Source organism: Natator depressus, chromosome 11, assembly GCF_965152275.1.
Source record: "Natator depressus isolate rNatDep1 chromosome 11, rNatDep2.hap1, whole genome shotgun sequence".
In the NCBI taxonomy this organism is placed as follows: Eukaryota; Metazoa; Chordata; order Testudines; family Cheloniidae; genus Natator; species Natator depressus.
The window spans coordinates 68,464,162-68,492,066 of record NC_134244.1 but is presented as its reverse complement, the minus strand read 5'-3'; the positions used below and the strand labels follow the sequence as shown (position 1 = coordinate 68,492,066).

The following is a 27,905-nucleotide window of genomic DNA, read 5'->3' as shown; positions in this document are numbered from 1 at the left end:
GACACCGTAGGGCCAGATGGTTTTAGGGGTAAGAATTCAGTTGTGGGGGCCGAATCAGGGTGAGTTATTTACTTGCTAAGGAACAATATTGAATGTGCGCCACAACTTTGATACCGTTATTAAAAAAGCGTGGCGATGGGATGGGACTGTATAATAATGGAGGCGAAAAGTGGAATGGAATGCGTGAAATGGTTATTTGCGAAAGTTATTGACGGTAATGATTATATATCCGGAAACCCCCCCACACGCGGAGAGGCTGTAAGATCACAGCTTCCCATGGGCGCGTTTGCGGTGCCCCAATCCCGCCCGAGGCTGGCTGGCCGCACAGCCCGCTGTGGAGATGGCATCAGCGCTGGGGGAAGTTTGTACAAGTAGGATCACGCTCCCACGTATGAAACAGAACCAGTTTTCTCAATGCCGCTCCGTGGCAGCCTTCCAGCCCCGTCCTGTGCTGGATCTCCCTCCCCCGTAGCGTTCATGTACCTCCCCTCGCGCCTTTCCCCGCTGGGGGGCTGGCCCCCCGGCTTTTCGCCTGCACCTGGGAGCGCCCGCTCACGGAGCCGCCGGCCTGGCTTGTAAACGGCTGGCGCAGCTGCCGGCGTCGGTCCGGCTATTTTTAAAGGCTCAGGTTGGTCTAAACTTGGATCCGCCCAGTGATCTTCACGCGCGGCGCTCCCCGGGCTGCGCCTCACACCGACCCTGCCCGCTGCGGGGCACGTTCCCTCGGCCCGGGCTCGCAGGCGCAGCGGCCGCCCAGCCCCGGAGCCGGGCATCGGCTCGCCAGCCGCGGCGAAGCCTGCGCGGGGACTCGAGGGGCCGGGGGCAGCCGAACCAGCGCTCCGCCCTGCGCGGTCCCAGCTGCGGCGACTGCCCCGGGCGCTGCAGCTGGGCGGCTTGCTCCCCTGCGGCGCGCTGGGGGGGCTTCACGGCGGGGGTGTGTGTTATTTTGCTCTTAATTACTCGGCAGGGCAGGATCTCCCCACCGCTGTCTCTTTCCTTCTGATGGGGCGCCCGCGCCGGTCCCGTGGCTCGGGGTAGGCTGATTCGAAGTCAGATTTGTGGCATAATTTGCATCATGGCTCTGGAGATGACTTTCATCCCGAGACGTTTCCTCTGGTTTGTCCTAGGTAAGTGCATGCCTTTGTTTGGTCTGCGCCCTTTGGGACCTGGCTGCGGCGTGCATGTGTGTGTAAAGGAGTTTATGCTGGCTTGGCGCTGGCCCTGTAGCTGCGAGGAATGGAGGCTAAGAGCCACCGGCAGAGCTCATCACCCGGGAATCTGATCCATCCTAATAAAGGAAACATAAACTAATTAATGGGACGGAAAGAATTTGCACCCAAGGTCCTGATTGCCTGCTACATTGTATTGGGCATGTTGCCAGCTTTCTGTAACTTGGGGTGTGAGATTAATGAACAACTTCGGTGCTTTTGCAGCCCCCTTTGCTGCAGATTGCTGGGCAGCGGGTTGCTTTGCAGAATGTTGATCCTCTGTTGACTTCACTCTGTTTTGCTGTTGTCGCGGTGGATCTTAATGTTAATTTGTTTAATTCGCTGGTTTGAGCAAGCGGGAAAGCTAGTGAAACAGGCTCACTGGAGGCAAAACCAAACAAACCCTCTTGCGGTTCTGGGGTCGCTTTGTGTGATGAGTTTGCGCTGAGTCACAATTTACTAGTAAACCAAAACGTGGGGATACAACAGTAGTCGGTTATTCAACATGTGTATTCCTATGCCCAATGCCCACTCGCTGTCGTAACTACAAAGTAATGTCCAGTGGAAACACTGATAGCTGCCTGTTAAATACCCAGTTAAACAATTTCCCCCCACAGTATGTTTATGTACAATAGGTAATTGCAAAAACTCTTCACTTTTTAACTTCTGAAGGGATACCATTCAGAAAAATGTGTACTTATCTCTGCTTTCTCTACTCAGTTAATGAAGCCTTGGCTGGACTGTCCTGCCATCTCTATCCTGATTAAGTGGGGAGTCATGGCATTGAAACCTGGCCACAGGAAAATCTCTCCCTTTGCAAATGTGCTATAAAAATACTTTAGTTAATCTTTTGTGCTAAACACTAATATTTGGTACCATTCTCATTTTACATTATGCATTGTAACTTCAGTAAGTGACAATCCTCTACTTTTAACTGCAGTCTAAGTGCGAAAATGTCTGTGTTGTATTTTGAAAGCATGTAATGAACGCAGCGTATCTATTTAAATAGAGATTAAAATTAGAAATCATTCTAAATAACATGGAATTGAAACTAAATGTTTAACTTGGCTCCCAACATGTCTGCTGGTAATGCCACTTGGATCAATCTGCTTTAGGTGTCATTTTCTACTTGAAGGAAGGTCTGCTTTCTAAAGCAGGCTATGGTTACAGTTCTTTTCATTGTAAAAATTTCTCAAATATTTATATTGTTCTACAGTTGTCTCCCCTATGTCTCTATTTCTGACACCTATGCATTTAGAGGGCCCAACTGGAATGACCTGTTTTGAGAAATGTTTATATCCCTAAGACTAGGATTCCATAGTATATAGTTCATTTTAGGTCTGTCTCTTTAAAATTAGTTTGTTTGGTAATTCTTTCTGTTTCTTGCTTAATTATTTTCATGTGGCATCATGTGTCTCTCCATGTTCTTGTTAACAGAATTACAGCTGCAACAGGTAGAAACTAGTCTGTTATTTTACCATAAGTACCTGAAAGTCTGTGGTAAAAAGCTTTGAAGAATAATCTATCTGGTATTCTTTATAATAACGAATATTTTTATTTTAGTTTACTCAAATATTCAAAGAAGAGCCATATTAGAATCATTGTGATACTGACTTGAAATACAAAAATCTAAGGATTATTTGAGGAAATGTGGAAATCCATTTTTCCTGCCTTCAGTTCTTCCTTGTTGTTTTCCTCCTCAGAACCCTAGTAAATAATGTATTGAGCTGTCTTATCTGTACAGCGTAATTAACTATTTACCACTTTTTAGCTTGTGACTATTCACAAGGAAATAGTAGACAGCACAAGTTAGGCAAAACTCCTTCTCCATGTTTAGTTTTAGAGACATCCTCATTGTACATGACTAAATAGTAAGTTGTCCTTTTCAGAAACTGTGGTATAAAAAATGCACAGTGAACCCTAACATTACTGCCCATACATAGTCATTCTTATTTACCCAGGACAGTTGTTCTGATGCTTTATTTTTAGACTAGAAATCTGCTTGTCAGTCTTTATCAAAGCTGATGTTAAGAAAACTGTCAATAATGTGTTGACTGCAGCTTTGTTTTATATTCTAGAAAATCTGAAATTGAATATTATGACAAGATGCTAAAACCAAGCTAAATCAGCGACAGTACTATGCATGTGTTGGGCCCAATCATACAAAGTGCTGAGCCTCTAATTAACGTCACTTCATCTCACGGAATTGGACCTCCACATGTCATTTATTATTCTAGAGTTAGCATTGCCCTTTGATAAAATCATCCTGGCCATAAAGTCGCCAATCTAGACAACTGATTGAAAAGCCTCAAGTCCACTATGTAAAACCTGCCTACATTGAAGCTGTTGTTTATTGTTCAGTTACCAGGTATTATCTCTTGGTTATGCTCATCTATGGGATTCCTTTGTTGCACATATTTATATGATATTCGTCTCTGCTCGGTTAGATGGAGGGTGTGGTAGTGTACAGCAATTTAAGCATTGGTTCTGAAATAGCTTTCCTACATATGTCATGTGACACCTTGGCTATGGGGATGGAACCTCGGACCTCTGGATTCAAAAGCATATGAGCCCCTGTTGCCTGAGCTAAAAGATCCAGCTCTGTTAGCTGAAAACCAGTAGCTGACTTGTAAAACTATGTGTTCCAGCAACACTGCCCCAGAGGGGGGAAGCTCTCCCAACTGTGTAAACATAGGTTACACACAGCACCATAGGTGCAAATCCTGGCAGGGTCAACTCAGCCCTTCTTCCCATGCCAAATACATTTGAGCACGATGCAGATGATTGCTCAGGTGTCTTTCAGATATGAGCCCTTCCAAAACAGTAGTGACCAGAACACGGACTTTCTACAAATAATCACATTCTCACTCAGCAGATCTGATACCTGTTTGTATCCTGAGGCAACTGTTTACAGTAGTGATAAAAATAAGCTTATATTATCATTCCTGCAGAACTAACATAGCTATGAGAAAGTGAATTGTGTTCTCTCCAGACTGTGTACCATTGCCAGTAATAAAGGTTATGCAGGCCCAATTCGTCCCTCAGTTACACCTGGACAACTCCATGTAAGCATTTATGGGGCTGCACAAATGTAACCGTGGGTAAAATTCGACCTGCAGAACCTTTATCGCTATCGATAAAGGTTCTGAGCTTTTATACCTTGTCGATGTCTATAGTCACCTCTCACAAGGGCCTTGAAATGAGTAACTAAGTAGATATTTGGATTTTAAAACAAAATGGTCAAAATAGTCAAAATGGTCATCTAGTCTGACCTCCTGCAAAACACAGCCACAGAATCTCAACCAGTAATTTCTACATGAAGACAATAATCTCTGAGCTGTAGCATATCTTTTAGAAAGCAATCTAGTCTTGATTTAAAGACTTAAAGTGATGGAGAATCCACCAGATCTCTAGGTAAGCTGTTCCACTGGTTAATTACCCTTATAGTTAAAATTGGGCTGCCTTGTTTCCTATAGGCTTCCTACAGATGAAAAACAAAAATAAAATGGGTTCAGTTCTTAAAAGTAAAAACCTCTCTGGAACGTAATCTGTTCCAGTTTACAGATTATATCAATAGCTCCCAGTTCTGTATAGTTAACTAAAGTGGTGATTGCATTTGATTGTGCACTGATGGGGCGGTAGCCTGCTTAACATCGACTAGCAGGAATCTGCTGGGCTTTGAGCAATTTAATGACATCAATTAACTCTGCAATGTTGTTGAACTAAATATCCGTTAAATACTGATACGTTAATCTCTTCTGTGTAAGTGCCCTTAAGACTGCGGATGACTAACAAATACCATGACCTGGAATGAAATTAGAAGCCTTGTAAATTATCATTAAGAATGGGACAGACACTTTTCAGACTTTCAGCTGGAGTAAAATCCATTATAGATTTTCTAATTCTACACTTGAGAAGATCTTGGAATTATGAAAATGCAGATTTTGATTTATTATTAAACTGTAGCAAGTTCTTTTTACCATAGTAACTGGCTGTAGATCTGAAACCAGATCTTGGGATATTATGTATTTAAATGAGAATGGTTTATAGACACTTACAACAGATAAATAGACTTAATAGAGCTGGTTGAGAAATGATTTTTTTCCTGCTTATTTTTTTTTGACAAAAATGAAAAAAAATTATAGAACATTTTGGGGGTTTCATCAAAAAAAGAAAAAGCTGGAAACTGAATCTTTTTTTGCTTTGAAGTTTTCATTTTTGACAAAACCTTGATTTTTTTTTTTTTATTAACATGGAAACTTTTGGCAAAAATGTGCTTTGTTAAAAAGCCATTTTGGGGGAGGCGGCAGGGAAGGGGAGGAGGGATGAAAGAATTTTTTACCAGCTCTAATTCTTAATTTAAAAAAAGGAGATACGGTACTCTGGCTGGTAGAATAGTATCAATTACTATATTAAATATATTTCATGGATATTCATCAAACTGTTTATTCTGTTAATGCTTTGAGATATTTGACCAGCTCTACGTCTGAATAGAATTCAGCAAGTTGATTATTCTCTGATTACCAGTGAAATTTTCTAGTGACATATTTGCGAATATGAATTACTGATATTTGACTAGACCTTGGTTCAGTGTAGTCTTTTTGTGTGCTTGCTAACTTATCAGACCACATTTTCACCCAAAGATCTCTACGTATTAGGGTATATTGCACTTATTTAAAACACTGTTGCCCAATGTCCTTATATAAAAACCACTACATTGCATATCTGTACACAGTTGTGACTTCCATATATTTGTTTTTCCTGAAATTCGTTTGTGATACTTTTTGTAAAACTAAGTCCACATCTGTCAGTTCTACACTTCAGTGACTAGCATTAATCACTGTAGATTTTTGGCATCATATTCTTTGTTTACATTTTAAAAACAACTCCAAAGCATGAATTTAGCGCTGGCAAAAGGTGCCAGAGTGAATGCGATAGAAACTAAAGTCCTCTCTTTATCTGTAAAACAGAAGCATCCCATTCTGACCAGATCCCGTTTAGATGTGAAATGACAATTGTATACATTCAAGCCTTGGCTTTCTTCTGCCAACTGTGAATGGTTGTTAACAAAATGTGGACATAAGGAATTAGATTGAGATCACTAGGTCATTTCATATAGAGCAACAAACAGACATTTGGTGGTGATACTGTCAGGTCTGATTTGACCTAGGGGTTGGTGAAGTAAATGGAGTTAAACTTTTGCCAAACTCTCAAACGGCACAAAACCTAGTGCAAGTTTAAGAATCACTTTTTTTGCAGTAGTTTAATCAAAGTGAGTCAATAAAAAAAAAAAAAATCTATGCTATGTATTGAGAGAACAATCCCAAAATGGATTTTTATGCCAAACTTCCCCTTCCTCTCTCTGTTCCTTTCTGCAATCTGTTTCTCGTTGTTTTTCACTCTGACTGGTTTCTGATCCATTTTATACCCATTTTTTTTGTCTACTCCTTTTTTCCCCACTGTCTGTCCTTAACAGAATGTGAGCCTAGTAACAGTCAAGTCAAACTGTCAAACCTCTAATGTTCAAGTGGGTTCAAAATAAGTTTGCCCATCCTTTGTCATCAGTCCTTTGAGCCATCTGTTGCTGTTGTATCAAATTCAGAGTAGGCATAATTTTTGTTATCTATCTAATATTTTGGTATATGGGCCCCATTACTACAGGATCTGAGCACATCACAATCTTTAATGTATTTACCCTCGTAAGACTCCAGTGTAGTGGGGAAGTGATGTTATCCCCATTATAAAATGGGAAACTGAGGCACAGATGGAGACATGCCCCAGGTCACCCAAGAAGCGTGTGGTGGAGCAGAGAATTGAACCCAGGCCCCCCAGGCCCAGGCTAGCATGCTAATCATTGGACCATCCTTCCTCTTTTTGCTAGTCTTACAAAGCTGAGTTTATAAAACAAAACCATATGAAAAAAACTCCACATGATGACCTGTCCTCTGAGCAAAGATGAATCCTGATACTGCAATGTGCGGTGTGGCCTTACCCCTCCCCCCATCAACTGTTATATGCATTTTAATGGGGGTTGAGGGCACTCGGTACTTCACAGGATCAGCTCCACCATTTGGAAGACTAAGGCAGGGACCAGGACAATTATAAATTGGTTTGGGACGTTCAGCCAGTCAGGTAGCTGGAATGGATGCATGCAATAAAATGGTTTGGCTGAAAGCTTCAATCTCATTGGTTTCACAGAACCGTCTTCAGCCAATCAGTGATCTCCCAAGAAACACATACTGAGACTTGATAGCTCAGAGGCTCAACAAAATTCAGTTCTTGAAAAGGCCAATTAATATTTTACAATGCCAATATCTGCCGTGTACTGTACCCTCGTTAGCAAAAACAGCGATACTGAAAACACCACAGGAGAATTCATCCAGGCTGTCAGGGGAAGTGGAGCTTGCTGTAGCTTTATTTGATGGATGCTCCGGTACTATTTGTGAATCAGTTGCCATAATTTCTTATTTGTATTACAGTAGCTGGTGGTTAAACTATCCAGGACCTACTACCACAATATTGTCTTGCATGGTAGATCCTTCAGCTAAGTATAAGAGTTTCAAATGATCTTATTTTTGATATTGAGGACTGGCGATGCCAAGTACCTGTGTTTTCCAGCCTGCTACCTTGAAGCTAGTACATTTAAAATCCGATATCAGAATTAAGGGAATAGATCTGGCAAGAGACCTGTTTAAATGAAGCCATCGCACACAATCACTCTATCTTTATTACATAGAGAAAAAAATTAAATAGCTAAATCCATCCAGGAATAACTGGAATTTCCTTCCAGGTCTGGATATAACAACAACCATCAAATTCAAATATCCGTTTGGTTTCAGTGTTGAAATACATTGGCCCTTGCAAAGGAACATACAAATTATACACCAAGCTGATATAGACAGTCCTACAAGAATTTATATCCGTTTAGTTACAGCTAAAATTGCATTAAACCTCCTCTCCAGAGATTCTTGTATTCGAGTCAGCCCACAGCCAGAGACAGAAAAAAATGGGAAGGTTTTATTGGCCGTAGAGGTGGATGAATAGTCCAAAAAAAATTTTTGTGAAAGTTGATTCAAATTTGTAAAGGAATTCATTTCACTCCGGTGTGTTCCAATTTGTTTGTTCATTGTCAGCAAACCAGTCAAGTGTTTCAGTTTTTTGCTGGCAAAGATATTCGTGGACAGTGGATTTCAAAGTTGGATGCGTATGTGTTTCTGGGAAATAAAATGAAAATGATCACCTTCCAGTATTTATGTGGGAGCGGGCTTGTGCACTTCTCTAACCGAGGAACTGAAATAAGGCTGGGAGATTTATTTGGTTAGTCACTAGTGAGCAACATCGCAACGATTTTTGAATGTTTGTGAATTATCAAGAGTTTAAAAAAAAAAAAGATTGAAAATATTTGTCCAATGCACTTGAATAACAAATACATTTGAGAGAATTATGATTGGTCTTCTCTCATGTATCCTGTGCACAGGGAAAAGAGGATAACTTAGCTGAAAAATGTATTCTGTCCGAATTATTCGTTGACTCTAACTGGCAATATAACAGTCAACAGCTGCTAGCCAGATCCAACACTGTAGTGTAGCTGGTTAAATTCGCCTCTCGCAACTGGTTCAATACCAAACACACTTTATGGAGAACAGTAAAAGAACAGTCAAAGGAAGGGAAGAATAGCAGTCTCCGATGGGCTCTGAAAACTCACTGCATTATCACATATAACAGGAATGACCTTTATCCGAACACATCTTCCACAGTAAATTGACCTGGTCTAGATTCCGAAGTATCAGAGCACGTGTCCCAGCCAACTCGGCAATGGTTTAAGTTAACAGAAGTGAGAGCAGTGTCTTCCTTAGGATTACCACAGTGATTCAAAGCTGAGATGGCCAAAGAACACACATTGTCTAAGACTAATCTTGATGAGGAGTCTACTTAATGTGACAATACCAAATTCTGAAACCATTCTTTGTACTGACTCAGTCCCTCCAACAGGTGATTCATCTGTGCAGATATGTATAGCCTGCCTGTAGGAAAAGTCTTTCTCCCTTTTTTCATTGGGGGGGATGAGGGAAATGCACAGGACCTGGTCTTGACTCTTGCGGAGCACCTGTAATGCTTGTGGATTCAGATTGTAAACACTTTGTGACAGGGACTGTCTGTCTGTACAGAGCCTAGGGCTCCTGGGCACTATGGTAATACAAATAATAATAATACACTGTTGTGGGAGTGTTGGGCATTCAGCACTCCTCAGGGTAAGGCCCTTTCTCATACTATGTGTCTCCCCCATGCATGTAGCTGCTGATATTAAAAGTTGCGAGCTCTTGGTGGCAGGGACTGTGCCTTCATAAGTATTTGTATAGCACCTAGCACTGGAGCTGGAGAGTAATTTTCATAGAATCATAGAATATCAGGGTTGGAAGGGACCTCAGGAGGTCATCTAGTCCAACCCCCTGCTCAAAGCAGGACCAATCCCCAATCAAATCATCCCAGCCAAGGCTTTGTCAAGCCTGACCTTAAAAACTTCCAAGGAAGGAGATTCTACCACCTCCCTAGGTAACGCATTCCAGTGTTTCACCACCCTCCTAGTGAAAAAGTTTTTCCTAATATCCAACCTAAACCTCCCCCACTGCAACTTGAGACCATTACTCCTTGTCCTGTCCTCTTCTACCACTGAGAATAGTCTAGAATCATCCTCTTTGGAACCACCTCTCAGGTAGTTGAAAGCAGCTATCAAATCCCCCCTCATTCTTCTCTTCTGCAGACTAAACAATCCCAGTTCCCTCAGCCTCTCCTCATAACTCATGTGTTCCAGTCCTCTAATCATTTTTGTTGCCCTTCGCTGGACTCTCTCCAATTTATCCACATCCTTCTTGTAGTGTGGGGCCCAAAACTGGACACAGTACTCCAGATGAGGCCTCACCAATGTCGAATAGAGGGGAACGATCACGTCCCTCGATCTGCTCGCTATGCCCCTACTTATACATCCCAAAATGCCATTGGCCTTCTTGGCAACAAGGGCACACTGCTGACTCATATCCAGCTGCTCGTCCACTGTAACCCCTAGGTCCTTTTCCGCAGAACTGCTGCCTAGCCATTCGGTCCCTAGTCTGTAGCTGTGCATTGGGTTCTTCCGTCCTAAGTGCAGGACCCTGCACTTATCCTTATTGAACCTCATCAGGTTTCTTTTGGCCCAATCCTCCAATTTGTCTAGGTCCCTCTGTATCCTATCTCTGCCCTCCAGCGTATCTACCACTCCTCCCAGTTTAGTATCATCCGCAAATTTGCTGAGAGTGCAATCCACACCATCCTCCAGATCATTTATGAAGATATTGAACAAAACCGGCCCCAGGACCGACCCCTGGGGCACTCCACTTGACACCGGCTGCCAACTAGACATGGAGCCATTGATCACTACCCATTGAGCCCGACAATCTAGCCAGCTTTCTACCCACCTTATAGTACATTCATCCAGCCCATACTTCTTTAACTTGCTGACAAGAATACTGTGGGAGACCGTGTCAAAAGCTTTGCTAAAGTCAAGAAACAATACATCCACTGCTTTCCCTTCATCCACAGAATCAGTAATCTCATCATAGAAGGCGATTAGATTAGTCAGGCATGACCTTCCCTTGGTGAATCCATGCTGACTGTTCCTGATCACTTTCCTCTCATGTAAGTGCTTCAGGATTGATTCCTTGAGGACCTGATCCATGATTTTTCCGGGGACTGAGGTGAGGCTGACTGGCCTGTAGTTCCCAGGATCCTCCTTCTTCCCTTTTTTAAAGATTGGCACTACATTAGCCTTTTTCCAGTCATCTGGGACTTCCCCCGTTCGCCACGAGTTTTCAAAGATAATGGCCAATGGCTCTGCAATCACATCTGCCAATTTCTTTAGCACTCTCGGATGCAACTCGTCCGGCCCCATGGACTTGTGCAAGTCCAGCTTTTCTAAATAGTCCCTAACCACCTCTTTCTCCACAGAGGGCTGGCCATCTACTCCCCATGTTGCGATGCCCAGCGCAGCAGTCTGGGAGCTGTCCTTGTTAGTGAAGACAGAGGCAAAAAAAGCATTGAGCACATTAGCTTTTTCCACATCCTCTGTCACTAGGTTGCCTCCCTCATTCAGTAAGGGGCCCACACTTTCCTTGGCTTTCTTCTTGTTGCCAACATACCTGAAGAAACCCTTCTTGTTACTCTTGACATCTCTTGCTAGCTGCAGCTCCAGGTGCGATCTGGCCCTCCTGATTTCATTCCTACATGCCCGAGCAATATTTTTATACTCTTCCCTGGTCATATGTCCAACCTTCCACTTCTTGTAAGCTTCTTTTTTATGTTTAAGATCCGCTAGGATTTCACCATTAAGCCAAGCTGGTCGCCTGCCATATTTACTATTCTTTCGACTCATCGGGATGGTTTGTCCCTGTAACCTCAACAGGGATTCCTTGAAATACAGCCAGCTCTCCTGGACTCCTTTCCCCTTCATGTTAGTCCCCCAGGGGATCCTACCCATCCGCTCCCTGAGGGAGTCGAAGTCTGCTTTCCTGAAGTCCAGGGTCGGTATCCTGCTGCTTACCTTTCTTCCCTGTGTCAGGATCCTGAACTTGACCATCTCATGGTCACTGCCTCCCAGATGCCCATCCACTTTTGCTTCCCCCACTAATTCTTCCCTGTTTGTGAGCAGCAGGTCAAGAAAAGCTCCCCCCCCTAGTTGGCTCCCCTAGCACTTGTGCCAGGAAATTGTCCCCTACGCTTTCCAAAAACTTCCTGGATTGTCTGTGCACCGCTGTATTGCTCTCCCAGCAAATATCAGGAAAATTAAAGTCACCCATGAGAACCAGGGCATGCGATCTAGTAGCTTCTGCGAGTTGCCGGAAGAAAGCCTCATCCACCTCATCCCCCTGGTCCGGTGGTCTATAGCAGACTCCCACCACTACATCACTCTTGTTACTCACACTTCTAAACTTAATCCAGAGACACTCAGGTTTTTCTGCAGTTTCGTACCGGAGCTCTGAGCAGTCATACTGCTCCCTTACATACAGTGCTATTCCCCCACCTTTTCTGCCCTGCCTGTCCTTCCTGAACAGTTTATAACCATCCATGACAGTACTCCAGTCATGTGAGTTATCACACCAAGTCTCTGTTATTCCAATCACGTCATAATTCCCTGACATCACCAGGACCTCCAGTTCTCCCTGCTTGTTTCCAAGGCTTTGTGCATTCGTATATAAGCACTTGAGATAACCTGCTGATCGCCCCTCATTCTCAGTATGAGGCAGGAGCCCTCCCCTCACAGACATTCCTGCCTGTGCTTCCTCCCGGTATCCCGTTTTCCCACTTACCTCAGGGCTTTGATCTCCTTCCCCCGGTTGATTTTCCATCAACATGATTGTTTTTTCAACAGAAAATGTTGTGTTTGCTTCTTTTTTTGCTGGAATTTTTTGATTTTCTCAAACAGAAAATCAAAATGAAATTTTTTTTGGTTTGTTGAACTGAGACCAATATTTTGTTTTCAGTCATGATATTAAACTGTATTAACCTAGGGTGAAGCCTCATGGGAGATGTAGTTCAGGTGCGTCGTGCTCCCACTCTCATTTATAAGGCTACTTGGATGGCCTATATTTCCCATCATGCACCGAGCAGTGTGGTGCATCATGGGAGTCCTATGACTGTAGTAAAGCTTGAGAGTTGTAATCCAGCCAGGGAGCCTGTAAGGAAGAGTGAAGGCATGAGGAACCACTCCATCACAGGTGGATGCAGTTTAATATTGGACTGAAACAAAATGTTTCCACTGGGAAGATCAAAACATTTCACTGTGATTGAAAATGTCAGAACGAAACACTTCCAAATCAAAATGGTTAAAACCTTTCGTTTTGTGAATTTTTTTTATATTTTGACTTTGTCCCAATTCGAAATAGCTATGCATCAGAATTTCCCACAGGACGGAAATTGTGATTTTTCACTCAGTTCTACCAAATGCACAGTGGTTGCTACTGGAATAAAGTAATAAAGCATAACAATAAGTAATGTATACTTTTTAAACTTAGTAACCTCTATGTTCATTTTCCCCAACAGACAGTGGTCACCATTAAAAAGTCAGCATTAGCCAATAGCTCTTCGGGAATGGTCTGAGGGAGTACAGCGCTTCCTTTTACTTGAATAGGAAACAAGCAGCAGAATATGGTAATGGTTGGCAAATGGTGACTTTTTAAAGGCAGCCACTGGAATTTCTTTCTTGTCTGTTGCGTGCATGGAAGAACGTAGGTTCTATATCTGGTGGCCAGAAGATTTTATGTGTGTGCACGTGTATTTCTGTGTGCAGGCTGGCGGATAAAGTTTTAGCTTCGGTGGAGCTGTGCAGTCTACATCAACTAAGAAACTGGTCCTCTGTTTCTTTCTCTGAATCAAAATTCCCATTTGAGGCAGATAATTGCCCCCTAGCAAGGGGAGAAAATGGCTTAAATTATGTTTTGTTTAAATGGTGAACTCTTTTTATAATGTATAGTTTCTAATCATCATACAACAGAACTTGGCTGTTGAATGTGCATGTTGTTATGGTTCAGCTTGTTTTAACTTGGCTTTTTGAACACACAACATTTTGGATCAGGTATTTAGAAAATATTGCAAAGGATTCTGAGCTTCGTTTTCAGCCACGGTAGCGTGAAGTTAGGTAATGGCTGGACATGCTTTTCGTTCATCATGGCCATTGTTAAAATAGCCTTATTTCTGAGTCAAAGAAACTTGCTGAGAGTAGCGATGTGCTGCACCACGAGCAACATTGAATGTGCGTTCCCCTGTTACAATTCAACCCCGTTCAAAGAGGGGGAAAATTGCTGAAATAATTTCAACCTGCGGTCTGATCCTGAACATGAAATAAATTGTGTGTGAAATGAACATTGAGCACAAATGACAGCAGTTAAGATGTTTAGCCACCTGAGCTGCCGGCATAATGAGGAAATTACACATTGAAGGCCTAGTGTACACTAGAAAGGGTTTGTCAGTATAACTAAACTGGCAACTACCCTAGTGGACACACAGCTTGGACCAGCAAAAGAATTCTGAAGTCTTTTGCCAGTATAGCTTTTACCAGTTCACTGACTGAAATAAGCGACACCGGCAAAAGGATTTTATTGCTGGTATAACTGGGTCTATGTCGGGGGGTTTTTGCTGGAATAAAAATGTGGTAAATAATCACACCCCTAACCAGCATTATTATGGTGGAAGACATTTCTAGTGTCGACCTGGCCAAAATGTTCTTATATGTCCCTGCTGTTCCTGGCAGCTGCACACGATACAAATGCGGACCGGGAATTAAGGCTATGTCTACATTGCAGCTGAGCGTGAACCTCCCTGCCTGGGCAGACTGGCTCACTGGCACTAGCTCAGCTTGACCCGCAGTGTGGGTGTTGCAGGAGCCCAAGCAGAGGGTCAGACTAGCTGCTGGAGCTCAGCCGCGGGGGAGCGGTGTGCGTGTGTCACGTAGCTCCGAGTTCGGGTGGTTACCCCATGCCTCGGCTGGTGCCACAGCAGCCCGGCTGCTATTTTTAAGTGCAGTAGCTTGAACTGAGCTAGCGTGAGGCTGTCTGTCTCCCTGGGCGGGAGGCTGGCTGCCAGCTGCAGTGTAGAGAGATCCTTCCAGACTGTTTCTAAAAAATGTGGCCCCGAACAAAAATCTCAAAGCAAGGGAAGGAAACGTGCTACTAATTACTGGGCTAGAGCAGGCGTTTAAAACCAGTGTTAACAGATTTTGTCCCATTCTGCACTGGGTAGGCTGCACAGTGTCCGGCCCTGATTGAGCTAAGCACATAATTAGGTGCCACTGAAATTAACCCTGTCCTTTTAGTACTTTGCTGGATCAATCTTAATTGGTCTGAGTTTAACACCCTCGTTAAAGTTGGTTGTTCAGTTAATGTAGGCGGGAGACCTACGTTGGTGAGTGACTTCACTTATTCTCTCTCAGCCTCAGCTTCCCTATCTGGAATATCAGTATCATGCCTACCTAGTGTGAATAAAATGCTTTCCGGTCACCTTCTGTGTTAGAATCCATGTGTAGCCTGTTTTAAAGGAGTCCGCTTTCCCTTCCAAGCGCACAAGCCTTTTCTAGGCACATTTCCCTTGCTGGAAGGAGATTCTCCCATTAAAAGGAGAATTCAGGGTGGGTTCAGAACATGCAGCCAAACCTACAGCCGGAAGAGGCCCCTCCATCGCAGGGACAGGCTTTGCTGTGTGTGTGATTCTTTCTGCTCGGTCTCCCATGTCCTGTGGTGTGGAGCGCGAAGTGCTTTGTGCTGACTGGGCAGTCTGGAAATAACCTGAGTCCATTGTGTTCAGACTTCAGCCATTTTTATCTGTGTTCCCAGGCACTGGGGTTATCCCTGCTGCATCTGGGGCATATTGCAAGTTCCTCCTGGCTCTTGCATAACTGGAAACCTCCATCCGCTATTCTGTTTCCTCTACAAAACATAGAGTCATAGGACTGGAAGGGACCTCAAGAGGTCAGCTAGTCCAGTCCCTTGCAGTCCTAGCAGGACTAAGTATTATCTAGATCATCCCTGACAGGTGTTTGTCTAACCTGCTCTTAAAAACCTCCAGTGACAGAGATTCCACAACCTCCCTAGGCAATTTATTCCAGTGCTTAACCACCCTGACAGGAAATTTTTCCTAATGGCCAACCTAAACCTCTCTTGCTGCAATTTAAGCCCACTGCTTCTTGTCCTATCCTCAGAGGTTAAGAAGAATGATTTTTCTCCATCCTCTTTGTAACAACCTTTTATGTACTTGAAAACTGTTATCATGTCCCCCCTCAGTCTTCTCTTTTCCATAGTAAACAAACATGTTTTTTCCAATTTTCCCTCATGGGCCATGTTTTCTAGACCTTTAATCATTTTTGTTGCTTTTCTCTGGACATGCCCTGTTTCTGGACACATTCCCAATGTCTCTCCCTACTCCCCATCCTCATTTCATCTGAACCCTTCCAACGAACATGATCTGAAGCTATATGGGGCAGCTGTGGGGGCAAAGGCCCTTACGCTACCTTTTATTATTGCATCAGAGGTCTTAATGAAATGGCATTACAGGGGTCCCATATTTATTTGTATCACCCTTGAAAGTATGGACCCTAACAAGATAGCAGAGTGTCCACGTTAGCCTGTAGGAGCATATCTGCGTTTTTAAAGGGAAAAGAGGATCTGGGATGCAAACGTGCAGCTTTTCTCCCTTAAATGGAAGTGTAGTATCCCAAACCAGACACATGCTTCCTGACCAGAGGCAGCACTAGGCATAAACAGATTAAGCAATTTCTTAGGGCCCCAGGCAGCGAAAGGGATTATTAATTATTAGTATGCACTGGGCGGGAGATATATTCCTACTTAGGGTCCCCAGTGGGTTAGCATCACCTCTGTTCTTGACAAAGGTTTTTGACTGTAAAACATCTTAGTGACGCCAGATTGACATTCTTGATTATACTGTCGTCAGTCGGCTCTTTTTATCCTGTACTAGAGCCGCTGCAAGCTGCTTCCAAAGCTTACTGTTGGCCAGAAATTAAAAGAAAAACATGGGAGAAATGAAAGGGCACCAAATTAGCAGACAGTGTAAACATCAAGACAGCAGGGGTAACTGACTGAGTGACTCAATCTGACTTGAATAGGGAGAGTTTAGGTGGTTTTCTAATTTGAATTTATTACCTGCAAATCACTGCCTGAGGTACTCCTGAGAGAATTCTGTGCCAAAAAATTAAAAATTCTGCACACAATATTGCAAATTCTGCATATTTTATTTGTCAAAATAACACCATATAATCCCAGCATTTTCAATTATTTGCTGACAAGTATTTTGAAATAAATTACCAAAAGAATTGAAAATGGTGTGACCTTGTTGTTGTTGTTGTTTGTTGTTTTTTGTTTCTGTGTTGTTTTGACAAATAAAATATGCAGAACTTTTCTGAATTTTAAAATTTTTATTTTTTTGGCGCAGAATTCCCTCAAGAGTACCAGGGCTCTGTGTGGCACAATCTGTGTGCAGGCAGCTCAGTGGGAGCTATGGGGAGGGGGGCTGGGATCTGGATGCACAGGGGCTTGGTGCGGGGTTCTGGCTGCCGGGGGAATGGGACTCTGCAGGGGAGTCCAGGTGAAGGTGGTTAGGGTTCAGTGGGGAGGGCTGCAGGATCAGGGTGCAGCTGGTTGGGGCTCAGTGGGGTGGGGGGAGGCTTGGCGGGGAGTTGGGGCGCTCAGTTGGGGGTTCTGGGTACAGGATGCTCCTGATGCAGGGGGCCCCAATGGGGGGGCAGTTCTGGGTGCATGGGTGTGGGGAGGGGTCACTATACTGGGACCTCCTTCCCCTGTCTGCCCAACCCAGATCCCCTGCACCCAACACCCCCTCCCCTGAGCCTCACCGCCCCCACCCAACCCCTCTGCTAAGCCTCACCCCACCTCACCCCCCGCATCCTGACCCTTCCACCCCACCGAGTCTCATACTCCCCCACACCCTGACCTCCTCCTGCCAAGTCACCCCCTCTTTACCCCCCCCCCCCAGTGCAGAGCTTCCTGCAGCCTGGGGAAGTTTCTTCTGCTCTGTAGGGGGAACTCCATCCCCATTCTCTTCTCCCTCCCTCCCCCCCTCCCCTGCCAGTTGGGACTAATGTCCTTGGGCCCCCTTGGGAAGGACCTCTTCCCAAAAGATGGGCCTAAAAGATGCTTCAGCCTTCACCTCTGACTGGCAGGCAGAGCTGTGTGTGAAACTTGGTTCATTTGCGGTTTTGTTTGCAAACTCAACCCAAGTTTCTTGAAGAGTCACGAACGTTTCAAGGCATCTTGGATTCAGTTATGAGCCTGCGTGGCTTGGTGTTGAAACTGGGCAGTGCTCATAGTGTGCATGTTTCTGAATTGAAACCAGGGCAAACTGGGCAGTTTAGAAAGACTTTCCTTTTTTCCTTTGATTATTGTGGGTTTGCTTGAACCTATTCTATATAGGTTCTTATATCACACTCCTCATTGTAGTATCTGAGCACTGTCCCACAGTGCATTAAGCAACATGACTAACGTGTCCCTGGTCTGTTCTCTCATCTTCTCCCCCGGGAGAGAAACAGGTGCAATGGAGTGACTTTGTTTTGGGAGTATTTTTATTATATTGTTGCTTTGTATTTATGTTAGAGAAGGCTAAGTCAAAGACATGTGCCTTGCACGTGGAGCAGGAGGTGGTGAGGTTTATGATGGTCCTTATTCCTGGGAGTGTTCATGCCACAGTCTCAGACCTGCCCCTAAGTTCTGTCTCCTGCACAGATGAGCGTTCCCTCCTCCTGTTCCCTTCTCCTGTTCCATTGTGCTAGAGGAGTGAAGTTGTCGATCTCAGTCTCATCCCAGAGCTTTAACCTGATTGTTAAGGGTGTAAACCCAGGCAAATTCCAGGTGAGGGAAAGATTTCCACAAGCCCCCAAAGCCTGAAAATGCAGAATTCTACTGTCTTGGAAGACAACTTGGCTTTAGATCAGCGGGGTGGCACAGCGGAGACCACCGGTTGCAATTTCTTTCGTTCTTGATGAATTTCCACCTGATCTTTTAGCAGGGCCAAAGGGGCATCACTCCACTAATGTTGAGTCTCTCTAGTACCGTCCTGTTGTACTGATTTATTTTCCTAGCAGCAGTGACAGAGCCAAAACCAAAAGGCCTTTGCGGGGCAGGGGAAAACAACATTTCATTAATATCATTTTAGAAATGGCCTTTCTTCTTGGCCCATTCTACAAGATTTCAGTTGTTGGTGTTCTGAGTTTTGCTGTCTTTGGTTCTGTTTGTGTTTGTTTCCCGTCTGTAGAGGGGTTTGGCTGGGGCTCGTCCCTCTCTGGGGCGGCGAGGAACCACGCTGCCTCGCTACTTCCTTCCAGTTGTTGATGGGGAATCAGCCTGGCTGCAGGAGTTTCTCGCTACGGCAGCAAAAGAGGCAAACACAGTCAGTCATTCACGCCCGGCCCGCGGTCGGGGGGCAAGAGCTAGTCAAGGGCTGAGGTCCTCAGGCAGGAGCTGAGCAACAGTTTATACAATCAGCAGGCCCAGGCCTGGGTCAGAGAGGGGTAGCAAAGTCAATGGCTCAGGCCCTCAGGCAGGGGCTGAGCAAAGGCAGGTTAAGAACCAGCCTAGGCTCTTGGCTCACAAGGGCCTGGGAGAGGGGGAGACGGCCACCCACAAGCTGGGTGGCAGGGGGGACGCAGGCCCACCCACTCCACTGCATCCCAGCCTGGGGCCCTAGCAGCGGCAAAAGACCCGCTGCTGTGTCAGTGGGGATCCTGGCCGCAACAGACTGACATGGGCTCTGGCAGTGGTGCAGCCAGACAAGGGTCAGCTGCCCCCGGGCTACTTCCAGACTCCCCCTCTAGAGGTACCTGGGTCCAGACAGTGTCCTCCAGGGGGGGTCAAGCACCATGGGGTCCTCTGGGTAACTGGCGAGGCGCAGGCTGGGCAGCTCCTCTGGGCACTGGTTGGCATTGGGCATTGGCAGGCCACTCCTCAGGTCCACTGTAGGTCACCGGGGTCTCCCAACCAGGAGCTAGGCCAGAGGCATCTGGTCTCTCCGATGGCTGCTGCCCGAGTGAGATCTGGGGTCGGGCTTTTATACTTCCCATCCTGCGCCTTGACCTCTGGGGGGCGGGCACAGGACTCGCTGGCTCTGCCCACCCTGGTGTTGGGAGGGGCTCGTCCCTCTCCGGGGCAGCGGGGAACCACACCGCCTCTCTACACCATCACACACTGCAAGTGAGAACTTTTGAGCCTTGCAGACAGCGATAAAACAAAATGACTGCTTCAGTAGTTGAGAAATCACACGGGTCAGAAGAAGAGATGTCGGAGTCCATCCAACAGGAAGTTCTCATGGGCATCTTTGATCTACAGGCTACTTCTTCCAGTAGCAATTAGATAAAGAATCTAATTAATGGACATATCTATGGGTGGGACAAGAGAGGAGGGTACGCGAGGTTCTTTCTTGGCGCCAAAAATATGTAAATCCTGTCTTTATAAATCAGAATTCCTTGGCAAGATGTAATGTTTTTAATTCATTCTGAGTTTAGCTCCATGACATTAAAAACCTTGATGTGTTTATTAATAGCATCTGGTTGACTTTGTAGCGTTGATAAGGGTAAATATTGGAACAAGAACAATACTCTGGGAAATGTATTCATTTTTGTTCACTAATGAAATCATCACGATTAGCCACATGTACGAACAGCTTCAATCCCTCTTGCTATTTGCATACAAAATATAACAAGCCTTTTGGGCTGAATTTCTCGATACCTAGATTTCAGTCATGTGCTGACAATATTTTACTGAGGGGCTTCCACTAAATTGTTCCTCCTTTTTCCTGGCTTAGAAACCCTGTCGCCAATGTGCTTTGTGAGCTGACACGCAAGAATGGGGCATCTGGGGGAACCTAATTTAAACAGGAAACTATTGCTAAGGAGGGAGGCAGCTCCAGTGGCCAAACAAATGTATCTTAAGTGCACTTGAGGGGAATTGTTTATCCTTTGCTCCTGAAAAATAGGGGGGGGGGGGCATTAGTAGTGTAGCACAGTGTGCATCTTGTGGAATCTGAAAGGGGGTCGGGGGGTGATGGGGGAAGGATGGCTGCACGCGTTGTAGGGTGGTCTGACCTTTTGGAACATTTCTGGACAGAGTCTGCTATTTGGTGCAATCGGATCCATTCCCAAAGCAAAATATTTTCTCTTCAGAAGTATTTTTATGAGCTGCAGGCTGATGGGCATTCTCCTGAGGTGGGTCAGAGGGAAACTGATGCCAACTTTCTTTTCAGTTTGGTAGACAACTTTTACCAGGGGTCTCCAGTTAGGCCCTTCCAGTTTATCACTGCTCAGTGTTTTCAGGTTGCTCTTTCCTTGACTTCACTGCTTTGGACTCAGTGACACAGTTTTCTAAAGAGTTCAGCGCCCACTAAGGCACGTTGGGTGCTGAACTCTTGTGAAATCCTGAGGATGCTGAGTGCTTGGCAGCCTAGCCCTGGTCTCCTCTTGAAAATCTCATCCTCTGATCATTAATCTTGTACCCTGAGATTCTGCTCAAATGTTGGCTCATAGAAAACCATCTGGATTTCTGTGGCTTGGATACATGCCGAAGCACATCATCTGCATATGGAGAAGCACTGTCTGTCTCCCTGTGGCGTCAGTATTCTAATATAACATGCTGCAGCTTCCGTTTGATAGTGTGAATTAAAGGGGACAGAAGAACAGCCTTGAACAGTCCCTTTCTGCAATAAGAATAGCTGTGAGTTAAGACCAGTCACAGGACCAGATCGCCACCCCTATAAAAACCCTGGTTTTGTCCCCCTGCAAAATGGGCAGGAGGTTCATACCCCAGAATATGCAGATCCTTGAAAGTCAGAGTTCATTGCATGGATGCATTGGTCCTTTGTGCTTCTTCCTTACTCCGTTTAGCATGGCTCTACCAGAGCTGTGCTGATAGGACCTTCCCCCGGTCGCCATTCTCCCTTGGAACACCCCTTAAAAAGCAATGGAAGACATGGTATAGAGAGGCTATGCGGTCAGATAACATGCTCTGGAGGCATTTGTTTTTCAGTGGATTCTCTGTTGGTTGCAGTGGGTATTGAGTCAGGCACAATGCATGTACCACAGTGGTCAGTGTTAAGAAAGTGCGCTCTGTTTGTATATGTGTAAATAGTTAATTGATCAGGTGCCAGTAGATGGCGCTCAAGAGTATGCAGTGGGTTTTGTTGGGTCAGTAAAAGTGGTCGCACTGCAAACGGCTTCCGTTGTTAGAAGCATTTGGCTGGAACTGTGTAGCGTATTGCATACCATCACAGTCTGTGGTTAGCAGAAATCAGAAACCTGTATGCTAAAGCCTTAACACAAGTCATGTGAAATGGGGAGTGTCGACTACGTGAAAGCACAATGCTGACCAGAAAAGTTTTATTCCGACGGTTCGCTAAGTGGCAGGAGACCAGGATTTGAGATCATGCCAGGTCGTGGTGGGTCCTGTCTGGAACAGTAACACACAGTGACACTTCAGGGGTAAGTGCGTTGCCTGCAGTGCCATACACCAAACGCCCCTCCAGGAAAACAAACTGACCTTCCAGCTGTCGTCAGACACTTCATAAAACACCATTTTCTCAAATGAAACGACGAAGCTAAATCAAGCTAACAGTGTTATGAAAATATCATTTGAATGCTCTCATTTCAGAGCCCTTCTTTTGATGGCTGGCTGCCCTCCAGCCCTGAGAAAAGCAATCTATGAGGTTAAAGGTGAATATTTTCAAATCTGGGGGAATCTAAATTTAAGTTCTTAAATCTGCATTTCGGCAGCTAACTCAGAGTTTGGTCTGTTTTCCAAAGTTGCTTGAAATGGGACGTCAGTGGGAGCTGGTGGTGCTCAGCACCTTTGAAAATTAGGCTTCTACGAATGGACTTTTCAAAAGTGACTTAGGAGCACAAGTCCTGCTGACTTTAAGTAGGCCGTGTGCTCCTGAGTCACTTAGGCGCTTTTGAAAATCCCACCCAGTTTGCCCAAATACAGAGTTTGGTGACTAACTTGAGACATCCAGGAATGAAAACTTTGGGCAAGGTTCCTAAATGGGATCAGGGTCCAGGCATAAGAAAATGCAACACTGATTGAATGTAGCTCCCAGGCTGATACGTGGATGGCTATGCATAGCGGTGAGTATGGGGGGCCTGGAGAACATCTCCCTCTCCACCCCTAACTCGTTGCCTGGGGGTCAGCAACAAATGCGAGTGTCCCCAGCCCACAGATTTATTTGGGAAGGAAGGAAAAGGTGGCCTAAGGCTGCTTGGACAGGAGCACAACCTATTTCTCTCCCACCGCCGGCTCTGCCAGCCCAATGTTGCGCTGATCAGCTTTGCAGGGAGCTTGGGTTGGATCCTCCAGCGGCTAGGGCCTGCTCTGGGCAAGCTAGAGGCCGAGGCTCCTGTGTGCCATCTGCTCAGACCCTTCCCTGGTCAGTGTCCCTCCTCTTGCTGGCGCTGAGATTCTGCAGAACAGAGGAGGCCTGGATTGGATCAGAGCAGTGCTACTCTGTCCACTCCCTGCGCACCTGCTTAAGGGCAGAGTATGTGTGGGTGGAGGGTACATTTTTTTTTTTTTTAAGGGGTAAGGAGAAAAGAGTTTGGGTGGTTGGAACATCATTGGGGGGTGGAGCCAGGAAAATATACCTCCCCACCAACCCCACACACACTGTTTAAGGTCAAATTATTCCACTCTTCTTATAGCTGCATTGGGGCCCAGCAGCCACCAGGATCGAAGGAAAAAAATTCCAGTCGACAGTTCTCTAAAGGACTGGGGAGGGTAAAAGGGAAATAACCCATGGGGTTGCAAAAATGTGTGTTTTTTGGGGGGGAGGGGGCCACAACCACCCCATTCTATGTAGCTAGATGGGAAGTGGGTCCCAATGCTTTTCCTTCTGTTGTAACATGGGGCCCTGGTATTGAAGGGGTGAGAAGTACTTGTGCCGGGTTCAGTTACAGAGACCTCCTTGGGACTGTCACCTGACGTGCTGAATTTATTGGAAGACCTAAATGTTGGGGAACTTGAATTGTGACTTTGTGGTTCTTTTTCTTTGTACAGTAAAAGCTGTGTTATCCAGCACTTTACCAGCCAGAAAGCTCTATAAACCAGCATTTCTGATCTTCATTGAAAGTCCGGTTTATAATCCGGTTGGCGCAGGGCCGGCAGGCTCCCACCCTGGCACCGCGTGGCTCCCCGGAAGTGGTGATATGTCCCTGCTGCTCCTAGGTGGAGGAATGGCCACAAGGGGTTCAGAGTGCGGGAGGGGCTCTGGAGTGCGGGAGGGGTGCAGGGCACAGGCTCTGGGAGGGAGTTTGGGGTATTGGAGGGGTTTTGGGCTGCAGGATTCAGGCAGCGCTCACCTCGAGCGGCTCCCCGGAAGCGGCGACATGTCCCTGCTGCTCCTAGATGGAGGTGCCCGCGCTGGCCGGGAACCACGATGGTGCCCCCATGGCGATGTCATCGGAATGTGGCAAGATGGAAGGGGATAGACTCTGCTCTAAGCAGAACCAAAAGGCGAGTGGCATCCACTTTCACCAGGGGTCTCAAACATGCAGCCCACCTGGGGTTATTTTCTGCGGCCCACCAGCTCCATGCGGCCCCCCTGCACATCCCCCCCCCCCCCCAGCGTTTACCTAGAGCAGCTCCAGCCTGCTGTGCACCGGGGGCAGGCTCCCTCCCTGCCTGCCTGCCCTGCCCCCGCGCCACTCTGGGAAGCGGCTGGGACCTGGGGGAGGAGGGGCACAGGGATCTGTGTGTTGCCCTGGCCGCGCCTCCAGGTACCTCCCCCAAAGCTCCCATTGGCTGCGGTTCCCCGTTCCTGGCCAATGGGAGCTGCGGGGGGCGGTGCCTGGAGGCGCAGCCAGGGCAACACACAGACCCCTGTGCCCCCTCTCCCCCAGGTCCTGGCCGCTTCCTGAAGCGGCGCAGGGGCAGGGCAGGCAGGCAGGGTGCCTGCCCCGCCCCTGGTGTGTGCCCGGCCGGAGCCCGCCCCCCGAACTCCTCCTGCAGCCAAACCCCCTCCTGCACCCCAACCCCCTGCCCTGAGCCTCCTGCCGCACCCCTCCTTCACCTGAACCCCCTGCCGAACCCCACACCCCTCCTGCACTCCAATCCCCTGTCCTGCACCCCCTGGGGGCAGGGAGGGAGCGGAGTTAGGGTGTGGATTTTGGGGAAGGGGTTGAAATGGGGAGAGGGAAGAGGTGGGGCGGGGCCTGGGCAGTGGGGGGTCGGGGGGTCAGTGATGCGGCCCTCGGGCCAATGTACTAGTCCTCATGTGGCCCTCATGGTCATTTGAGTTTGAGACCCCTGACCTACACTGTGGCTGAATTTGTCTCTTTCACTCTTGAATTCTAGAGCCCTGCTCCCCTCTTTACCAAAGACTGCTTCATTCACAAGGTTAGATTTCTATAGAGGCCCATTGGCTGTTCATTTAAGGTGTCCCCTCTTCCGTTCCCCTAAAATAGCATAAAAGCCAGATCCCAGCTCCGATGACGTTTGTCACAAGCAAAGAGATTGAATTAAATTCAGGTTCCCTGCTTAAGTCCTCCTTGTTGTTAGGAGACACTCACCCTTCCTTCCCACTTCAACCGCTGCAGTAAACCACCTAATTAGCCTGTTAGCTAGAGGTGAAAATATACCGTTCTTTATCTGGTTCTGGTTCTGATAAAAGAATTCCCAAAGGAATCTGTAAAGGGAAACCCATTCCCAAAGTCCTAAGAGGAGAGGGGCAGATAGGGTTACCACCTGCCTGGTATTTGACTGGTCTGGCGAGTGTTTTTTTATTTTATGGATTTGCCAGTTGCCAGAAAAATAATTTAATCTGCTGGGGGTTTTTTTCACGTGGGTCTAAAGATTTGCATTATTCTCACAATACACTAGGATATCTAATGCTAAGAGTTTCTGTGTCTGGCTAAAGATGCTGCAGTGTTCCCACTTCCCCAGTTTAAGGGATAACTGGGCAAAACTGTTGAAAATACAGCAGCTGTCTGCCCACCAATGCACAAGCGCACCGCGCCTGTGTGTGTGAGAGAGTGTTTGAGTCACGTGAGAGTGAGGAGACATGCAATGTTATCAATCTTATCTATTTGTGTTATTTTTCTAGATACTATAAGTGGCAGTTGAAGGAGGAGGGTTGAGGATTTGCCTTGTGGTTGGGGGTTGAGGTTGTGGTGGGCTTGCCTTGTGGAGATGGGGGGCCTGGGTTCTTTTGCATTTCAAAGGCAGTAACCCTAGGGGCAGAGCAGAAATGCTACAAAGAAATAAAAGGGGTTGTGGGGAAAACACCTTCTTAGACCCCAGTCCTGCAAATGTTTACTCTCACAAATCATCTCCCAGTGATCGCATGGGTATTTGCAAGATCTGGGCTTTAGACTCCCCTCCCAACCTGCATGTCTACACATGCTTATTGTGACTTGCATTCTACTCCTGATGTGATTTTAGTTTTCATTCATTAATTACCCGTACACTGAGTCTTCACCCACACTGTCTCAGCATAGCACTACTCCCTCCCTGGTAAAATCTATGGCTTACTCCTATATTTTTCCTTCCGATTTAAAAGACAGCTCAAATCCTTGTTTTCCAAGTTATCCAAGTTGCTCTTCTTTCTTCATTGTGTGTTTCCTGCAGCGCTGTGGTGCTTGCGGGGAGTATGATTTTTAGATCTCCGTTAAATTAACTAGAGGTTGGCCTGAATGGCCAAGCTTAAATCCCGAACTGCACCAAATGTACCTTTCCCATGGTACGTTCAGGTTTGGTGGTTTGGATCAGCCCATTACAGAGATCAGGTCCAAGCTGCAGAGATGGGGTATGGATCAGAGTGTTCTAATGGGAGGCAGTGTGGCCTAGCAGACAGCTCGCTAGACTGGGACTCAGCAGACCTGGGTTCTGTGCTGGACCCTGTGACTGATTTTTGTGTGCTCCTAGATAAGTCACCCTGCCTATTTCCCTATGTGTAAAAGAGAGAGAATTACATGTATCCACCTTTGATGTGCTATGGAATGTGCCAATGAAAAGCACTATAGAGGTACCTCTTATTATTTTACATTGTATTAGTGGGGGCAAGGGGCAGGAAGGAGGTTCTGGTTTAAGTACTGGCCACTGTCGGCTGTGTGAAGTTTGACTTGCAACTCCTACTCTCCTAGCCTGGTGCCCACTGTCAGCAGCTCCCTAGTGGCTCTCCTCCTGCCTAAGGACTGTGAGAGGGGCTGTTAGGTTCCCCGCCATGGTAATGTGTAGCATAGAGGACTACTTAGTCCAGCCACTGGACGGAGGACTCCCCCAATATCATTAAACCTGCTCTGATATCTGCCCAGCAATAAAACCACCACCGGCTGAGGCTTCTCCTTCACTGAACAATCTCGTCAGCTCTGACAACACAGGGACCCGATCCTGCTGCTCTTGGCGTTCGAGTTTTTCTGTTCACTTCATGTTGTTCTAGTGGGTGACTCTGCAGTATGCACACCCACGGCTCCCTGGGCATATTCGTGCCCTATAGCGATCAGTAGCTATCACCAACAAGCTTCAGAGAGAGTGGCTTGTTTTGTCCCCTGTCCCCCTCCCCAAGCTTTTACTACTTGTAAGAAATAATGCGATGGAGCCTACTGCTCAGCAGGGTAGAAAACCAAGCTCCTCTATTACAATATGTATTAATTAGCCAGCGACTTGTCAGGGCTTTGAAAACACTTTACTAGTGCTAAGCATTCTTACAATATATTATTTATTAGCACCAGTAATATTGGATTGACCAGAGTGATAGAATAAACAGGGCAGCTCAGAGTGTTTATGGCGGGCTCTTCTATTCCCTCTCCCTTCATTAAATAATAATAATCCCTCGCTCGTCTGCTGATGGAAAGCCCTGTATATTTCAGTGCGCTTTACAATGGAGGGCAGTATCTTTATCCCCATATTACAGATGAAGAAACTGAGGCAGTGAAGTGACTTGCCCCAGGTCTCCCACCAGCACCAGAGCTGGGAATAGAACCTAGGACCCTGAGTCCTGTCCCAGTGCTCTAGTCACTAAATGCCCGTTTATGACTAAACTGCTTTCTGATTAGTTAAAGCACAGTATACGTCTGTTCTCCAAACCAGTGAGGATGCAGGATGTCACTCAGCTGCCCCAATGTCCATCATCCTATTTAATAGATTTATTATTAATAATACTGCTTTGCTCTTC

At 46.1% G+C, this 27,905-nt stretch overlaps 1 protein-coding gene across 1 annotated transcript in view; it reads left to right on the top strand.

Annotated features, from left to right (window-relative positions):
• Nucleotides 1-523: 523 nt before the first annotated feature.
• The window catches only part of RAMP1 (receptor activity modifying protein 1), a 122,533-nt gene continuing 95,151 nt past the window's right edge, over nucleotides 524-27,905 (top strand). The window contains exons 1-2 of the mRNA XM_074968118.1: nucleotides 524-628; nucleotides 968-1,127. Of these exons, the coding sequence (XP_074824219.1) occupies nucleotides 1,076-1,127 (52 nt within the window). The 5' untranslated portion in view covers nucleotides 524-628; nucleotides 968-1,075. The remainder of the gene's footprint in view (nucleotides 629-967; nucleotides 1,128-27,905) is intronic.